Genomic DNA, 17,756 nt, shown 5'->3' with positions numbered 1-17,756 from the left:
TGCCTGTTTGGAGCATGTACATCATGTACTGTTCTCTGTACACCTCTTTAATATTACAAACCGCAGGCAGAATTGCAACACTGCATTTAATAAAAGTCTGACATGGTTCCTCTACGTCCAGGATTTAGGGTTGCCTGCCACCAATGACAACAGACTGGAGTCCACGCCAACTATTCATGACCTGAACGAGTTGAAAGTATATAGAACATAGCATGAGCATATTATTTCCTAGGAGGCTTATAAAGATTTGTAACAATGCAGGATCCAGGATAGCCATGTATCAGATTTGAAAGCTTATTGGCCTCACTCAACATCTCTTCCACAATGAAAGATCATATGTCTTCTGGTTGAAGAACATGAGAGCATATTTTTCATATTCTGATGGTTGATACCCAGAATGTAATCGATATATATTACTTTCAGACTTGTTGTGTACTTCAGCACAGATTCACTAGAACACTGGCTGGCAAATTGAAAGATACCAAAGAATACATCATGCAAAATTCCCAAGAAATTAAAGTCAGCAATCCTATCTCCGATTGTGAGAAGCTGATGTTCACTTCATCCATCTAGGTTGGAACATCTCTCATCAATCAGTTATTCAAGCAGAAAAACAAGTATTATTGAGGCTCAGAGCAAATCGGGGCATGTACGTGGAAATCAGCCATGTATGTTTTGGTCAGATACGAAAATAATATTAATGTTCTTGATGGAGGGCGAAAAAACGGCGCACTGACGCAGATCCACGCTCTGGCAATTACGACTATTTTTTATTTAATGTTAATATTTTTTGAAAACAATTCCTTTTAGTTGGGTTGGAAACCAAAGAACCAAAGCAGAGACCTGATCTCAATGGTCTTCATGTCCATATCCATGGTCACGGTCTACAGGGCTAAGTGTATGACTTTTTCAGCACTAATAATGTCACTCTAAACCACATGAACATCATTGATGATGCTGAATCAGTGTTATTTAGTATTTAGTATTTAGAATATAGTAGAGAATTTTGATTAGTAAACTTCCAAGCAGATCACTGGATGGGGTTGAATGCGGTTGAGCCAGTGCAGACCAGCCTCTTTAAGCTCTTGGTTCGGCAGCTAAGCAAGAACATAGAGAGGCATATGTTTCATGTTTGGGCATGTCAGGATTGACCAGAGAAGAAGGAAAATACATAAAAACTGATAGTTGATCAGGGTCATTGAGGGGAAAGGAGAGTGTTGCCGATGATAGGAGCCAGATGAATGTCTTGGAAGTGTCTCATAAGACAGGAAGAATAGCCTTTTTGACACAGCAGCTCAGATGTGTGCAGCTGGAGCTGGAGGTACATACCCTCCCTTATACACACTTTCTGACCTTTTTTTTCTTCACCCCCCCCAACCCACGTGTTTGTCTCCACTGCAGTCTGCCTCAGTCGTTCGGTGCCTCAAGCCTTAGCTTTATATATCAATGCTTAATGCTAATATCTATGAGCCTCATTCTCTCTCAGACGCAGCATTCTGAGGCATGCCTGTATGTTATCCCTGATCACTTTGCTATCAAAACTTTTTTGTGGTCTGGTTTTCCTTCAGTGAGCCTTGCTACCCACCTCTGGGATGGATGACGGCGGTGCTGGTGCTGCTGCTGCTGCTGCTGATGTCTCCTGCTGTCGTTATATGGGGTAGGCCAGAGGGGCAAGACAAATCGCTACCGACTCACATCACTGGAAATAAGAAAGTATTGCCAACGGGTCATTCCACATTACTGTGACCCACTTGCTGCAAACTCAAACAGGCTGTAGAATCTGTAACACCTGTAAAAATCTTATATCACCACAGCATGAACAAAACACACACAGCAGGACAGCGCAGATATGCACGTATAAAGTTCAAATGATACGAAGAGGGATTTATTTTTCCATGTGAAGACGTGGGTTCATTGTTTTCAGTTTTTATTTTACAATCTATGACAATCTGGCATGTATTTCTTTTTTTTCTAGCATATTCCAAGAATGGACATGGGGGGAGATTATTTTTTTTTTATTGCTGAATATTAAATGAAATACACTTTCACCGACTCGGAGGGGGGAAAACAAAAATCATCTGCTGCTTTTACCATGCACCCATTTAACCTTGACCACAAGGACATGCAGAGGAGAGGTGTTCAAACTTCTCAAGCGAGGAGGAAACTCAAAAAGAAGAACGGTAGGAACAGAAACGGTCAGAGTCTAGTCGGGGTTTGGAGAGGGGGAAGGGAAGGGATATCACATTTAAAACTAACTAGAGAAGCACTGTCTGGTTTTGCATTTCTCAAACATACAAATAAGATCCAAAAATGCCAGGGCAGGGTAGAACAGATCGATTCTGGCCTTCAAAGTGCGAGGAAAAACCCAGAACAGAACAAAACAATATACTGCTTCAGAAAATCTCTATTCCTTTGTGCCGTCACAATACTGCAATAGGAGCATTTTAGGACCTGCCTTTTTAATAGTTTGTTTTTCGACTAATCACACTAATCTTAGTGTTTAGCTCTCTTAATGGAAGTATACTTGCAGTCCTGTTTTAGACATCATGATCCTATTCCTCCATTTCCTGGGTCTGGTGTTAGCTTATCTATGCCAATGATGTGTTCCTTCAACTTATGACCACTTTACAATCGAAGTCGTATTTTCCTTCCAGTATGGTGGTGTTTGACAGACTGTTTTTAGCCCACAATGACCAATTGAAAAACAACTGCCCATGTATTTGTGTATGAAAAGAAACGCCATGGACAGAGAGAGGTCCTGAATGGTGGAGGAGGCCTCTTGCGTAAGCAGAACTTAGCTTTGAGCAGCTGCTTGTAAGTTTGTTTGTTTGGTTGGTTTGGACCAAGAGTAAGGGCCTTCCGTGAACGAGTAACAGTGACAGCTTTAAAATGGAGGCGGAGCCATGGCTTGGTATCATAATTGCATATGAAAAAGAATGTTTAGATGATTTCCTATCATAATAATAATAATAATAATAATACTTTAAAAACTGAACTTTACTCTAATGCTAGTTCGCACTGTTTGGTGGTCTCACTGATTGGAAATAAGGGGAACTCAACTCAAACACACGACAGGCATCACAGTTTTCCACACAATGCACTATTGTTCTCCCAGAAACAAAATGAATGTCATCAAACAGGAGCAAAATAGAAAGTTTGCATATTTTGGCATTTTTATGACCCCTCGGAAGTTTCACAGCTATTTGTCTTGTGTTTGTGTGTGTATGTGTGTGAGTGAGTGTATGTCATAGGATCCTTCTCCACCCACCATCTGTGTTTATGTGTCTGTGTGTGTGTTTGTGTGTGTACGGGGTAAGAGGGTAGGCTGGCACATCCGTCAATCTTCGAGGGTCTTCCTCTCACTCTTCAGACTCATGACAGAGGGAGGCTGAGGTGGGATTGGGGTTTTTGGAAAGGGGGAAGTGGGTGGAGTCCTGAGATGCTGTGTGGCTGTCCTTCCTCTCCCCTTTTCTCTCCTTCTCACTCTCTCTCTGGGTCTCAGCCACACTAACAGTATGAATGGCTGGGAATGGAAGGCTAAGCTGAGTGGAGTGGACTGTATGTGTTTTTTCTTTTTTATTATTATCTACCGCAAGCCATTAGCACTAACAGCCAAAGTCAGGCCCTCTGTTCAACCCCCCACCCCCCCCACCCTCCGACTCCTTTGGATAGACGAGATTCTTCAATAACAATAACCCCCCCTCTAGGTAACGCAAAGGAAATGAAGGCAGGTGTAAAACAAGCACCACAACCTCCACCCCTACCAAGCATCTCTCTGCAAAGAGAGCTGATCTAGGATCTGTTTGTACCTTTGACATGCTAACAAACATAACACAAGGTCACAGTCCCAGATCAGTAGTCTTAAGCCCTGTTCAAGCTGGAATAGTTTCACCTGGAGAGGTATTATGGTAATCAGGAATTTTAATCCAGTCCAGATCTGCAGTGTCTGTAGTTTTTGCTACGGAATTACCGTAAATATTTTGCCAGTGAAGAGAGATACTGTTCACAGGTTACAAGAAGTAGCCTAGGAACCGAGTAGAACACAATGTGTATTTGTACAGTTTTTGTCATTCAATTACATTTGGTTGAAAAGCCAGCTCGGTTTTCCTTTTCAGGGTTCAGAAGTCTCTCACCATTTAGGCAGACAATAGCCTGGTGACTGCGTATAACAGACCAATAGAGTTATCAAGACAGCTGTTGAGTGGATAGACTATAAACTGAACCTGGAACAGCCTCATTAATTGTGGGTCTGTTTAAATTGGCTTCAAAGTAATGTAATAAAAATACCTGGTCACAGACACAGCTGTGATGTTATTGTTATTGGGAGTGTGACTGAAATGCATCCCTTTAATGTGTAAGGGCACTGTTATCTATGCAGGCACTACAGTTCTCCACAATGCACAAGTAATGTCTTGTAAACATCCGAGATCACTATCTTAGTTGAATGTATATCAAAATGCACTAATGCATAAGCAATAGGCAGAGGAACAATCAGCCTAATTAATGTTAACTTTAATGTTAACTCATGGTAGCTAGTTAATACTACTCGTTGGCTGGTAGCATTAGCCTGATGAAAGTACCTTCTCAAATGAGCAGAAGCACATCTACCGCTACTTCTCAAGATTACATCCACAACAGCGTTTCTTTCAACAAGATCATCTCAGTTGCTAGTTTTGTTGATACAAGGAGTCAGCATTCGTCGCTAAAGAAGTCTGTGAATTCATTCAAAACTGTGTTTTATCGCTAAACAGTTAACTAAAAAGACTTTTGTACAACGCAATGAAGAAATAGGGATCCATTTCAGCGTTATGTAACGTGAGCATGTATGAATTAACCATTCAAGATGAGATAATAGAACCTATCCAGGGAAAACTACTCCAGCTGCAGTAGCGCTTTACTGTGAAATGTCTAAAGGACAGTTGGTCACTAGTTACGACAACAGCAGCATAAGTTTCTGAGCCACATTCGCTCCTTGGCCACTCCTTCCATCTGCTCACACACCTTGCAGTGGCGTGTGGCAGACCTCCACACATTTTGGTCTGACATCCGGACACAGATCACACACGCTTCCCTCACGTGTCATAGGGAAAAAAAAGCCCCCTCCCCAGTTGCATTTGTCTTTGAGCTTATGTTAAAAAAGCAACATAATCATAGAGCATCTGTGTGAATTATATTCTTGTAAACATACACCTTAAGTTGGAGTGGTTTATATTGCATGATGTGTGTGTGTGTTTGTGTGTGTGTGGTTGAGGAGGGGGCAATGTCACAGCTCAAATGGTGGGTCAGCTCCCAAAGAAACACAAACTGGAAAACCAAAAAAAAAAACCAAAAAGGCCAAAAAAGAGTCAACAGAAGAGTAAACGTGTATAAAAAATGAGGCGTCCGTATAAGAAAGGCTACAAAAAACTCCACTGGCCCTCTGGCATCGGCATACAGCAAAAGGCACCACAATATTACTCTATTTCTTTAAGTTGTGAAAAAATTGGCACGTCTTTTTTTTCTTTTATGCTGTAAATCAAAATGTACATATAAATAGAGTTTTCCCTATAAAAAAGTCTTTGCTGATAACTAGTAGACAACTTTTTTGCTAAAATGAAAATAAATATTTCATTTGTTTAGAATATCTGTTAGTTATATAAAATAAAAATATTTCTTATAGGTGCAGAACTATAGGTATACAGATTTTTTGTGGGGCGGGGTAGGGTAGGGCTGTCTCTCTTTTAGTGGGCAGCGCTGTCCGGTTTGGAGCACGCGTGCGTCTGTCTGCTGCCGCCCTGTGTGCTGGAGCGGGCCACGTGGCGTCCGGCGGCGCTGTGAGAAGTCCGCGTGTCTGCTGCCGCGGGCGGCGCAGGCCTGTAGATAGTGGAGGGCTCGGGGATGCTCATGTTCTGCATGCTGAGGAAGGGCGTGCTCTCGCCCTCTTCCTCCTCCTCCTCCTCTGAGCCGCTGTCTGACAGACAACTGCGTGAGCCAAAGTCCCGGGGCGGCCGGTAGCCCCTTGGCGCCACATGTCCATTCAGTCTGGACCTGTGCCAGCTGTGCCGGCCGCTTCTCTTTGGTTGCTCCAGCGAGGAGGACGAGGCTGGATACTCCTGCGTGCTCTCATACTCCTCGTCCAGGGCCGGCCGCTGAGGGCTGGACGGCAAGCTGCCTGGGCTGTCCCGCAAGTAGCTCTGCCGTTTCGGCTGCTGCTGCTGTTGACGGTAGGGCTGGTATCGCTGCGCCTCGTGCAGGGGAACCTGGTAGCGCCGCAGCAGCAGCGGGTGGTCCTCCTCCTCTTGGGGCGGGGGGTAAGGGGCGCGGGCGGCCGGAGGCAGGGATGCGGCGTGGCTGGCGTTGGGAGAAGTGATCTGGAAGGTAGGCACCTGCTGGGGCAGTGAGTAGTGGAAGTCCACCGGAGACAGACGGGCCGGCGTGGTCAGAGCCGACACATACCTGCATGGAAGGAAAGAAGACACAACATTAAGTCACCAACATCAGCATCTGCTGGATGCACAAACATGAGTCCAGCCCATCTGGTCCATTTTATTGCTTATTATGGCCAAGAACCACCTTCAGTAATTGGGTCATTTGGGAAAGGGTCATTTGACTGATATTTAAAATAACCAACCACACACTCTTATTTCATAGTGATGAGCAGGGGCAGGCTTTTCTGAGACAAGCATAATTGGCATTAGCATTGGTATACTGGCGAGAACTGGTACGTGTGTTGGCAAAATTAGCAAGAATATCTGGCCTTAAATCTCCCAGATGCTTCAATTGTTTTGACAGTTGTTTTCACAGTGTACAGAGAAGGCAACTGCTTGCAAACATGTGTTTCCTGTTGGACTCATAAAACCTGCTGCATGTAAGTGTGTACACATGGACGTGTGGATAACCAACCAGAATAATCTCAATTATTTACTATAAACATCAGATGCTCAGTTTATGTGTGGGGGGGTTAAAGGTCAGTTTGAGGTCAGGTTAAGGTCAGGTTAAATATGCTCCCTCTAACAGCAAAATTCAGGAAAGGCATATAATTATAATAACAGTAGCTATAATAATCAATTAATCAATCAATCAATCAATTAAATAATGTCCAAAACTGCAGGTCTAGAACTGCAGTTGTGTTTCTTGTTATTGCAAGATCTTGGAAGGGAGGCTTTCGTGGAACAGTATGAGTCAAATGATTGAGGAGAAAACTAGGAGACGTCCCCCATCAAAGACACACACTACATTCTACATTACTAACAGATGAGCCTTGGGCTTTTAGTGTGTGCTGTGTACTGCAACTTCTGAGAAGTTTGCTGTGTATAAATGGATACAGTGTTTGTTGCACTGTAGTGTAAACATGTCCTCCCACTTATGCAGTCGCACCAGGAACATTAGTGTACACATTAAGACCCAGCAGCAAAGTTCCATAGCAAATAATGAGTTACGAAAATCAGCCATGAAACTATAGGCCATTATAGGATGGCTGTACACAAGAATACGCAGCATGTGGTCAGATGGATGTACCACTTACACATTCTGGTGTGGAGGTCTAAGACCACCTGAGAAAACTGTTTAGAACTATTTATCTGGGCAGTAAGTGTTCTTTTGCTTGTAAAAACACTATATAACATTAGCATAAACACTATTATACAACAGTCAGTTCTGACCACATAATCAGATTGGCTGAAGAACACTGAGAAAGTGTTGTTATCTCTAATAGCCACATGTTTTTTTCACCAGACATGCATTATCACACTGAGCACTGACTACGCTTGTAGTGAACGTTTTTTTTGATGGAATAAATTGACAATATACAATATAATAATATATAAGTGTCTTTGTGTAATTGTTTAATATTTAATACTGTTTTTCTTTTCAGATTTTTCCAGATGTATCATTTTTGTCTAATACATCATCTTGTACATAGCATATAGTTCCATAAGGACTTTTTTGCTCTGTATATTTAGTATATTTCTGTGTATTTAGTTACCCTGTTCTAGAGTAATTACTTGAGCCTAACCCAACATTTTATTGCCTGGATGTTCTGACATGCTTTGCAAATGACAAATAAACCTTGGCTTGACAAAAAGCAATAAACCAAGCAATAAATGGCCTAATGATTTATGGGCACAAAAATACATGCTTTGAATCATTATTAGAATCATGCTGGTTTTTAACCCCCAGTGTTGAGCTGTGGAGTACTGGAACTGTGTTCTCTGGAGTGATGGTGCTTCATCCAATACTTTTGGGATTAGATGGGGAGTTTGGGATGAATTGGGGAGTTGGGGATGAGGTGGGATTTCAAGCTTTAAATTAATATTAAATGGTTTTTATAAGCTACAAATATCCATGTTTAATCTGGAACAGCCAAAAAATGCCCCCATATTGGTGTCCCATATATTGGTATCCCCCCATATTGTTATGGTCTGGGCTTTAGGCCTAGCTCTAATAGTAATGGTTCCTCACCATGAATGGGACACTGGTACTCGCTGAACTGCCTAAATAAACATTAATAACAAAAATGATTTCTTCGTGTTTCCAACTTAGAAGAACACAAGTGTGGTTGCTGGCTTCTCCCCCGCCATGGAGAAATCCAGCATGGATTTGTTCAACTCGACTCACCTGTTTTATCTGTTATTAATAAAGAATTAATCTAAAAACTTAACTGGAGAAATTGCTACCAGTCAACTACTGTAATGTTATAGTTTTTACAGAGTAAGCCATCAAAGAATATCTACTGCACTGTAAGCGTTTCATTGTTGTGAAAATCTTGTCCTCTGCTGCACGCCTTACCATGAGACCTGTCAGTTTTGCTCAGCACCACCAAAGGAGAACATTCTTTTTTTTCTCTTCACAGCAGAGGAAGAGCAGACATCCTATTTCTCTTATCTGGCCCTATCACGTGGCCTCTGTCGTGTAAATTGGAAAGAAGGCTCAGAGAGTGGTGGCCAGAGATCAGTTTGAGCAGATAAATTCACACTGGCCTGGCCTGTCACAGATGTGCAGGGGGCCTGGGGGCAGATAGCAACATGCGAGAGAGAAAGAGAGAGAGAGAAAGCAGTGCACAGGAGACCTGCCTAACCCTCCTGAGATAATGTGTTGTTCAGCTCTTGTTGACTTAATGAACCCCTCACGGTATAAATCCTCCTGTTTTGGCTGTTGCTCGGTGGCGGGGGCGGCTTGCAGGCGAGAGATAACCGTAAATACAGCTGGCCGTGGGCTAGCTCCTCTCTCCGCACCGGCACAAACACTGAGAATGTGGAGCAGCAGGATTCAGCCTGACCTCTCTACTCTCACCCAGCCTCTCGCAGAGCCAGCCTAAGGAGCTGCATGCTAACCGCAGTGCTTCTGAACATTCATGCTAAGCCAGAGAATCTTAGCTCTGGTCTTGGAGAATTCTGGTGCTCACAGCAGCAACAAGGTCTTCCTGAGCTGAAATGGGTGTGTTAGTACATAGGGCTGCAACTAATGATGATTCCTGTAATCAATGAATCAACTAGCTGTGATTTCTCCTTTTTTATGACATTACAAAAAACAGAAGCCACAGTGCTTCCTATAGCATGCTAATCTGTCACAACGACTGAGACATGAACATTACAAAGCAGGGGTCTCCGATTTTACCCACAAAGAGCTAGTGTGTTTTTTTTTATGGTATTTGGCAGACACTCTACTTACATTTTAATCATGTTACACAGGTAGGAGAATGTAGTGTTATAAGTCTTGTCCAGTCTTGTCCATTAGTGTAGCGTGGTGAGATTGCCTGGCCAGAGAATTAAACTCTAGTCTGCTACAAGGAGAGCGGTATTTGTAGAGAGCAGATGTGTAGTTTTGCTTGGCTGGAATGAAAAACCTGCAGTCACACCAGTCCATTGTGTAAAAGATTGGGGAGCATTACAGAAAAGAGTTATTTTAGGCAAACAATGTGCTGAATTATCTCCATGATCAATTCCACCGATGACTAACCCACTTTGTGGAGCCAGCTGTGTTAGGTCAGAAAATAATGTTTTTTTAGGGCAGTGGTGATACAGGACCAGGGTTGACAGCCTGAGGTGAGTAAGGTAGTCTAAGTCCGTAGTCAAGTAAATGTATTGTTACTAAAGCCGTATTCGGACAGGAGTAGTTCTACATAGGGAGATGAGGTAATGTCCTTATTTTTTCATTTTTAATTATTGAGGCACTCACAGAGGCACTGGCACAGATACCTCGGGGCATTCAAGTCTGTGGCAAACATAAAGTACTACACTGAAATCCAGAAGGTGAGCCAAAGGACTCCTCAGAGGTGCAACGCTCCTGGCAGCTTTAGTTCCGTGGAAGTAGAAAAGTAGCATATCAAAAACTAAAACTTACAGACCTGTGGAGGAACTAATCTGTCCATCCAGCATCTCTCAGTATGGGAACTGAAATGTGTTAGGTCCTATTCTTATCTCATGCACTTTCAGTCAAAAATAAAATAAAAGATCTTAAAAGTAGTGTGAACAAAAGTGGAGCAAGTGATCACTAAGCTGTTCAGATGCTGTCACCAAGGTAACAGACAGAAATAAAGGTATCAGGTAACTACAATTTCATTAACATTATGCTACCCACTCTAAGCACCAGGGTAACAAGATGTAACAATGACAAACTCGAGTTTTGAGTTTGCAGTTTTTCAGCATTTGTTCATCCCTAGAAGCAGAATTCGCTTAAATGGATGTGAATGTAACCTACACATGCTGAATGCTTTAGATGTACAGGTACATTCAACTGTTTCCTTTGTGTCTGTATGACACTGTATACTGTATAATAAGATATTAAGATTTAAAACGCATATTAGCTCATGAAAAAGGTCTACTGTGATGTTTTGTGTACCCATTGATTTATGTTTCCACCCTTAGTCAGTATAGTGTCTTATTTTACATATTAAGTCTTTTGGGCAGCTATCACTTCTAGGAAGCTCCATGAAGTGTCCTTAAGAGTCCTAAAGTGTGCATCGTATGGCTGCAGAATGGGGGTGCTCTTGCACACCTGTCGCTATGCGGAGAGTCGCCGAGTGAGTCGAAGGAGTCTCCGTACTGCAGGGGCGGCCGGTGGGGATCAGGGTAGCCACAGTGAGCGGCCCGCCGCGCCCGCGCCTCCATACACGCAGGACTGCTGCACTTACTGGTCCCCACGGAGGACGAGAGCATGCCCGAGGGACAGTCCGACAGAACACTGTCCGTCCGCTCCAGACTCCACGTCCTCTCCTCATGTCTGATATGGAAAGAAAGAAAGTGATGTAAAAAATCTTCTTCCATTGAAATTTTAGAAGGGTTTTTATGTCTCATGTAAAGTTGTGATTGTGGAGATAGGATGTTTTTGTCTAACAGCAATGATATGGATGTATGTATTTTCTTACATTTAATCAGAAGTAAACTCACATTACTTCTTACTCATAACTGTATTAAAACAAGCAAAGAAACGTTTAGTCTGAAATATTATTTTGAACTATTATTTGGTCTATAATAAATGTATACTCGCATTCAGAAAAAAAATAATTAGGATGTAACATGTTTAAAGGGTTATTTTTGTATTTTCTTTCTTTATTTCTCGATTTCTAAACAAATGGAATCAGAAGAGGAGACTAAAACATGTTGATAACAAATGTCTAGTAAATGTGAATGCAATTTATAATGTAACTATGGGACATGGGAGCATTTCTATTGGTCCAAGCATCAAGCATCTGTGACATTTAGACACAATATAAAGTGCTGCCAGTTTTCAAATTATAAAAATAGTAAAACAAGGTTTTTGTGCAACAGTCATGTAATTAATAGTCATTTAATATAAATGAAATGTAAATGATATTTACAATAATTAACAATAATAAGTGTTAAAGTATCAGGGCCTCTGAGGACAAGAGCCCTGAGTCTCTTTCACAAACACATCAACATTGCATGGAACCAGAACAGAGCAAAAAACACAGAGCTGACTTTTGAGTCTGGAAGAGGATTCCTTGATGAAATTCCACACTAGAGCCCAGTAGGGGAAGAAGAGAGGAAGGAATGTTGAGTAAGCGTAAAACAGACATAGGACTCAGGTAGAGGGCAAGTGGAGCGTGACCTTAGCGCATGGTGAGCAGAGGCCAAAGGTATTCAGCACACAGACACACACACACACAAACACACACACTATACACTCACATCTGCTGTGCGAGTAGGATGAAGTGTGCTCTGGCAGCAGTACCTGTGTGTGGAGGAGTGAGCTCGGGTGGAGGAGTTGTGGGATCTGGAAGACTGGCGGCTGCCGGAGAACGACGCCTCCGCTCCATGTCTGATCACTCTTTCTGTGGCCGGGACGTTCTTGGAGATATACTGCAACCGGCAGACACACACACACGCACACACTGTCAGACAGAAGAGCTGATCTGCAGAAAACCATTCCCAACTAAGAGAGTCAGAATTGTGAAGGGACAGAAGCAAACTACATCAACGCACATGACAGCGTCCTGCGCTGCAAGCTCACAGCCCTGCTTTACTACCTACTCAACATGTGTTCCTACGTAACTGTGGATGTTAGTACTGAAGGGGGCGATAGAGTAGCAATCAGTGTCTTAATAGACTAGATTTGCTGGTATTCCAATAGACACAACAACAAAAACAAGCATGTTGACAGTTGAGGAGCGTGTGCTGCTTTACTTGTTGTGTAGGCGAATAAAGAAAAGATTAAATACATAGGTGGGGTTTGCAGCTGCTGAATCACTCTCAGAGGAAGAACGGAGAGTATAGTCCTATTCAATATGGATTAGTTTTACCTGAGGAAGTACTATAATTTAATCCCATTAAGGCCTGAGGGCCTGTATGTGGCTTATCATTCAGCTCTTCACTGTAGCTACTAACTACATGACTTACACATTAGTTTCATCATAGTAATGTAATCATTCACAGTGTTTCCTGACAAACAAGCAGCAGTTACAGAATATTTTCTAGTAGGTGATGAATGCAGTTATTGATTCCTAACAGAATAATAAGTCAAGATTTTTAAGGGGTAAACAATTACTGACAAGATACCTGTAATTCCAGTCTGCATTTTCACATTTTCAACAGTTTTTTAACAGTTACAATTGCAGAGTAAATCTTTGCATTAATCTCATGTTAATGTAATATTGATCTCCAGCAATATGTTGTTATTGAATGTGGCACCTGTCAGACTGCTGATGTGTGCATTTGGACTGTGATAATGTGGGATAAAGTTCCTTACAAATTACTGTCAGAGTAACTTCAGAGACCGGTTTGAAGTTCTTTCAGTTGATCAGTACTTTCATCCTTTCAACAACTGAATTTTCATCTTTGTAAGTGAGCAAGCAAGTCAACATTTATATAAAGAGTTTTATAGAATTCAATAGGATTCATTTCTATTGTGAATGTTGAGGAACTATTGAGGGGTCTGTTGTTTTACTGTTCTTTAAATCTTTTTAATCTATTTTTATCTCTTATCACAGCAGGTTTTTATTCCCTCACTTTCACCCCATCATTGCTCGCTAGCAGCTCAACACAAAGTCACGACAGTTCATACATAGATAGTTAACAGTGTACTTGTTCATCTCCTAACATTGATTATACTAACTAAAACATCCAAATTGATTTTGGACAGAACTACAGGAATTTTCCTGATGAAACTAAGTATGGAAGAGACACAGCTTTCCATATGCTATATGTGAGTTATAGCTTTATCTGAGTTATAGCTATATGTGAGTTATAGCGATTTGTTAGTTATAGCTATATGTGAGTTATAGCTATAAGTGAGTTATAGCTATATGTGAGTTATAGCCTTTTATGTTCAGCGCTTCAGGTGACATATTTTAGAGTGTATTCATCTACAAACTTTGGGGTTTGAAGTGTGAAAGGGAAAAATAACATATACCTACCATGGGTATCTCCTCTGGGCCAGGGCCTGGATGGTTGGGGCCATTGGCCAGGTTGCGGTTGGGATGATCAACGCACATGTTCTGCCGCAGGTGATTGTGCATCTTCTTCCTCTGTTTCCTGGGGGGGAGGCTATAGTGAGGCAGCGTCACTCTTTCAGACACCGGCCCGGAGTCTCACTCACACACATCACATGTTCAATAAGTACTGATTGTACACAAGCACAGATACACTACACTCTTCAAAATAAAGGTGCCAAAAAGGGTTCCTTAGAAGCGATACAGTAGAGGAACCACTTCTGGTCCAGCTTATTACAGAAAAAAAAACAATTAGTAAATAAGATTTATGAGTGTGAAGAAGCATTATGGGGTATAAAGAACCTATACACAATTCTGTGTTCTATATTAATGTAGTTTTTTTTCTAGCACAGTACCTTTAGGAACCTTTATTTTTAAGAAGATATTGTATCCTGATAGGCTTCTGTTGTCACACTGTTCAACCACGCTAATCATGACTTGCACTGCTGGAGTACTCACTTGGTTTTGCAGTAGGCCACCACGCATACAATGCCCACCACCAACAATGCCACACAGATGCCTGTGATTGTCAGGACTCTCTTCTGATAGAGCTCCTCTGCCTCTGCACCATGTCACACACACACAGAGCACAACCAGAATACAGTCATTAGCCACTTTAATTCACTGCATTACAATCACTATTCATCTCCTCACATCCAAACCCTATTGAACACTTTCCACTGCGACTGTAATAATAAAACCACTGGTCTGGCCTTGACCACCTCTTGCTCTTGCACTGCTAGAACCAGATCCCTGAGTGCACTCTCTAGGTGCAGGATGACTCAGGTTCTGCAGAGGAGGCGAGATCTACACACTCATTAGCTGCATGTGGATGAGAGTTAATCACAGCAGTGGAACATGCCTAGGCCTCCCAGCTCGCCTCTAATGGGCCAGCTCAGCTCAGCTCAGCAGTGGAAAGTGCTTGTGTGAGCCATAATTCACATCATTACCATGGCTGCGAGGGTGGATGGGCCTATGCTAAAGGGAATCCCTGAAGACCCTGATGAAACCTGCCTCTCTGATTCCACATAATGCTTCCGTCCACTGGAGGGCATCACGATTCAGGCCAATTCGCAGGCTGACTCGCTTAACGCAAAGGCCGCCAAGAAGACACCAGCAAAAATGCAGATGACTCTACAAGTCAAGCCAGATTGAGGGAGATTACATAACGGAACATATGCAATCAGAGTTGCAGGTCAGGTCTCTAAGTGGTGAAGTCAATAACAGCTTTTCATCACTGCTAAAACAGTTGCAGCATTTCAAAAAGAAAAACTTGACAGTCCATAAAGCATGCTGAACGTTGAGTTCAATTCAAAAGAAACTAGTAATTGAATTTAAAAATCAAAACAAAAAACAACTATAATTCAGCCTGTTGTGTTTCCCTGAAAAATAAACCTTTTAATGGTCACATGGACTTCATCAAAAGAAGAGCTGGGGGCCATGCTGGAGCTCAGTAAAGGCATGGGGATAAGTCTAATAATTAACAGTGATGTTGTCCAGCTGTGGTGCGTTCCACATGGCAGAGTGGGTGTGAAGGGCAGAGCCAGAGCGAGAATCTGTTACTTCTACAAGGGCTCAGGGGCTAATTCTGCAGTGTCCAGTGGGTACATGCTATTTTTCTGCACCTCTAAACTCCAATCCACTCTGTAGGTGGCCCGAATTTAGATGTAACATTCATTAGGTCATTTTCAAGGGAAAACAAAGGCTGTAATAGAAGAAAAGAGGTAAATCTAGAAAGGTCATTTAAACAACTTAATATGCGTGCTAATGGAGTCTGGCATGCTATTTACAAAAAAGGCAGGGAGGGTAGATTTGAAAGTCTGGAAACAAAATCAGGAAGAGCAAAACAAAACACAGATGGTGTCCAATTTTCAACTGAAGCACGAGACAGCAGCGGGAATCTCAGGGGTGCTGGGAAAGAGCGGAGAAAAGGCGCTCGGACATAAAAATAGGAGGACCGAGAAGACAGAGCAGGGGAGCATGGAGGACATACAGGGAGGGCAAAGAGTACAAATAGAGTTACATGAGAAGAAAATAAAGTCTTAGCTGAGAAGAGATGAAAAGAGAAGAGAAGCAGAAAAGAGGAGAGATGAAACAAAAAGTATTAAGAAGATAAGAGCTGAAAGAGAAGAGGAGAAGAGCAGAGAAGAGAAGAAGAGAAGAGATGATGACGTGAAGAGAGGAGCTTTTCCTCTGAGATCTGATCTGCAGCACTCGTCCACTTGTTATTAAGAACTTCTAGAGAACTTGAGATGTGGTAATCCACCGTCATTGAGCTGCAGACCAGCATAAACTTCCCATATCAAAGCAAAGAAGATGCAGGTATAATTCAGCAGGCAGGCCTTTACCTAGTGTTTGGTAAACAAGCCAGGCTTTTAAAAAGAATGACGTCTAATAGCATAATCAAACGGTGGCCTTCGGACCTTTGATGAGGAGACTTGCGTGAGTGAGGATGACGAGCAGGTGACACAACTTGGGTCTTAACTCGCCAGGTGGAATGTAATTGCGCTCTTAGCAGTGTTAACACTACTGTAGTGTACACAAACAAATTCACTTGAAGCTATCCACTTATAATGTTTACTGTGAGGTAAACAGCGGGCGGCTGGGGCTTACGCAAATCTGCACTGCATCATGCTAACCTCAGAGAGGGCGGCAGCCAACACCTTCAGGAACATTAAACCTTACTGAGCTCCTCAAAATGGGGAAATATACACTATATGTCCAAATGTTTGTGGACAACCCTTCTAATGAATGCATTCAGTTGCACACATTGCTGACACAGATGTGTAAATGAACACACATACACACACAGCTTGTCTAGTTCATGTAGAGAAGTATTGCTAGTACAGTATAGAGCAGAAAAACATGAACCTTTTAGCCCGTGCCAAATGCCAGGGATGGGCAAGAGGGGTATGAAGCCTTGCAGTGTTGATTTGTGGAGCAGTGGTGCTCCAGCCAATATTTTTGAGATGAGCTGAGGAGTTGGGGGTGAGGTTGGGTAGTGATCATCCAACATCCTGACCTCACAAACGATTTTGTCGCTGAATGCAATCAGATCCTCACAGCAATGCTCCAAAATCTAGTAGAAAGTCTTTTCTGGACAGTAGAGACAGTAACTCCAACAAAAGTGGGATATACTCTTTCTTAATACCCTTCATTTCAGAATAATCAATGAATGAGCAGTGTATATCCATATAATGTATATAGAAATGGTATACAGTCATACCCAGGTGCCAAACTCTCGCTTAAAGCTTTCTGCTTTCAACTGTGACTATTTTTCCCCTGTTTAAGTAGATTCAGCTTACTGACTGTAAAACTGCTTCTGACGCAGCACTTTGTAAGCATGGGGAGAAAATCTTCTTTGGGTTCATTTAGAGTGAGGAAAAAGACAAAGGTACCGCTTGAGTCCTCTGTCAAGTCTTTCCCCAGTGGGACGAGGGCTGCAGATACAGATCCTCATGCTGACACCAGAAAAGAGGGGCTGTGCTGTACGCAGTGAGGGCTGATGGACAGATTGATTTGGTAATCAATATGTTCATTTGCTTTAGAGTCTATCGGACAGTAGGCTATGAAGGCATGGCAAAGGTAGCAGGGGTCTAAACAGTTGAGCTTAAGGAAGGAGTGGTCCATACCCATGAATTCAATCCCAAGAGACTCTGCCATGACAGAAAGGTGACAGTTGGAGGGGAGGGAAACACAAGAGAGATAAAAGCACAAAGTTTAAGAGAAAGATACCTGAACATACATATGAGGCACATATGTGTATTAAGTGAGTGGCGTGAGAAGGCTGGAGACATTAGCAGGGTGAGTCAGGCAGTGAGAGAGGCAC

At 42.4% G+C, this 17,756-nt stretch overlaps 1 protein-coding gene across 5 annotated transcripts in view; it reads right to left on the bottom strand.

Annotated features, from left to right (window-relative positions):
- Positions 1–1,888: 1,888 nt before the first annotated feature.
- nrg2a (neuregulin 2a) overlaps positions 1,889–17,756 on the bottom strand; it is a 117,089-nt gene continuing 101,221 nt past the window's right edge. For 2 of the 5 annotated variants that reach the window (XM_072662644.1, XM_072662645.1), the window contains exons 6-11: positions 17,560–17,583; positions 14,387–14,489; positions 13,853–13,982; positions 12,172–12,299; positions 10,975–11,199; positions 1,889–6,435 (exon numbers count right to left, since the gene is read on the bottom strand). In XM_072662644.1, the coding sequence (XP_072518745.1) occupies positions 5,721–6,435; positions 10,975–11,199; positions 12,172–12,299; positions 13,853–13,982; positions 14,387–14,489; positions 17,560–17,583 (1,325 nt within the window). In that variant the 3' untranslated portion in view covers positions 1,889–5,720. The remainder of the gene's footprint in view (positions 6,436–10,974; positions 11,200–12,171; positions 12,300–13,852; positions 13,983–14,386; positions 14,490–17,559; positions 17,584–17,756) is intronic. The other 3 variants (XM_072662642.1, XM_072662641.1, XM_072662643.1) reach the window with 3 other exon arrangements.

This window comes from Salminus brasiliensis, chromosome 18, assembly GCF_030463535.1.
Source record: "Salminus brasiliensis chromosome 18, fSalBra1.hap2, whole genome shotgun sequence".
In the NCBI taxonomy this organism is placed as follows: Eukaryota; Metazoa; Chordata; class Actinopteri; order Characiformes; family Bryconidae; genus Salminus; species Salminus brasiliensis.
This window is presented reverse-complemented; position numbering and strand designations above follow the sequence as displayed.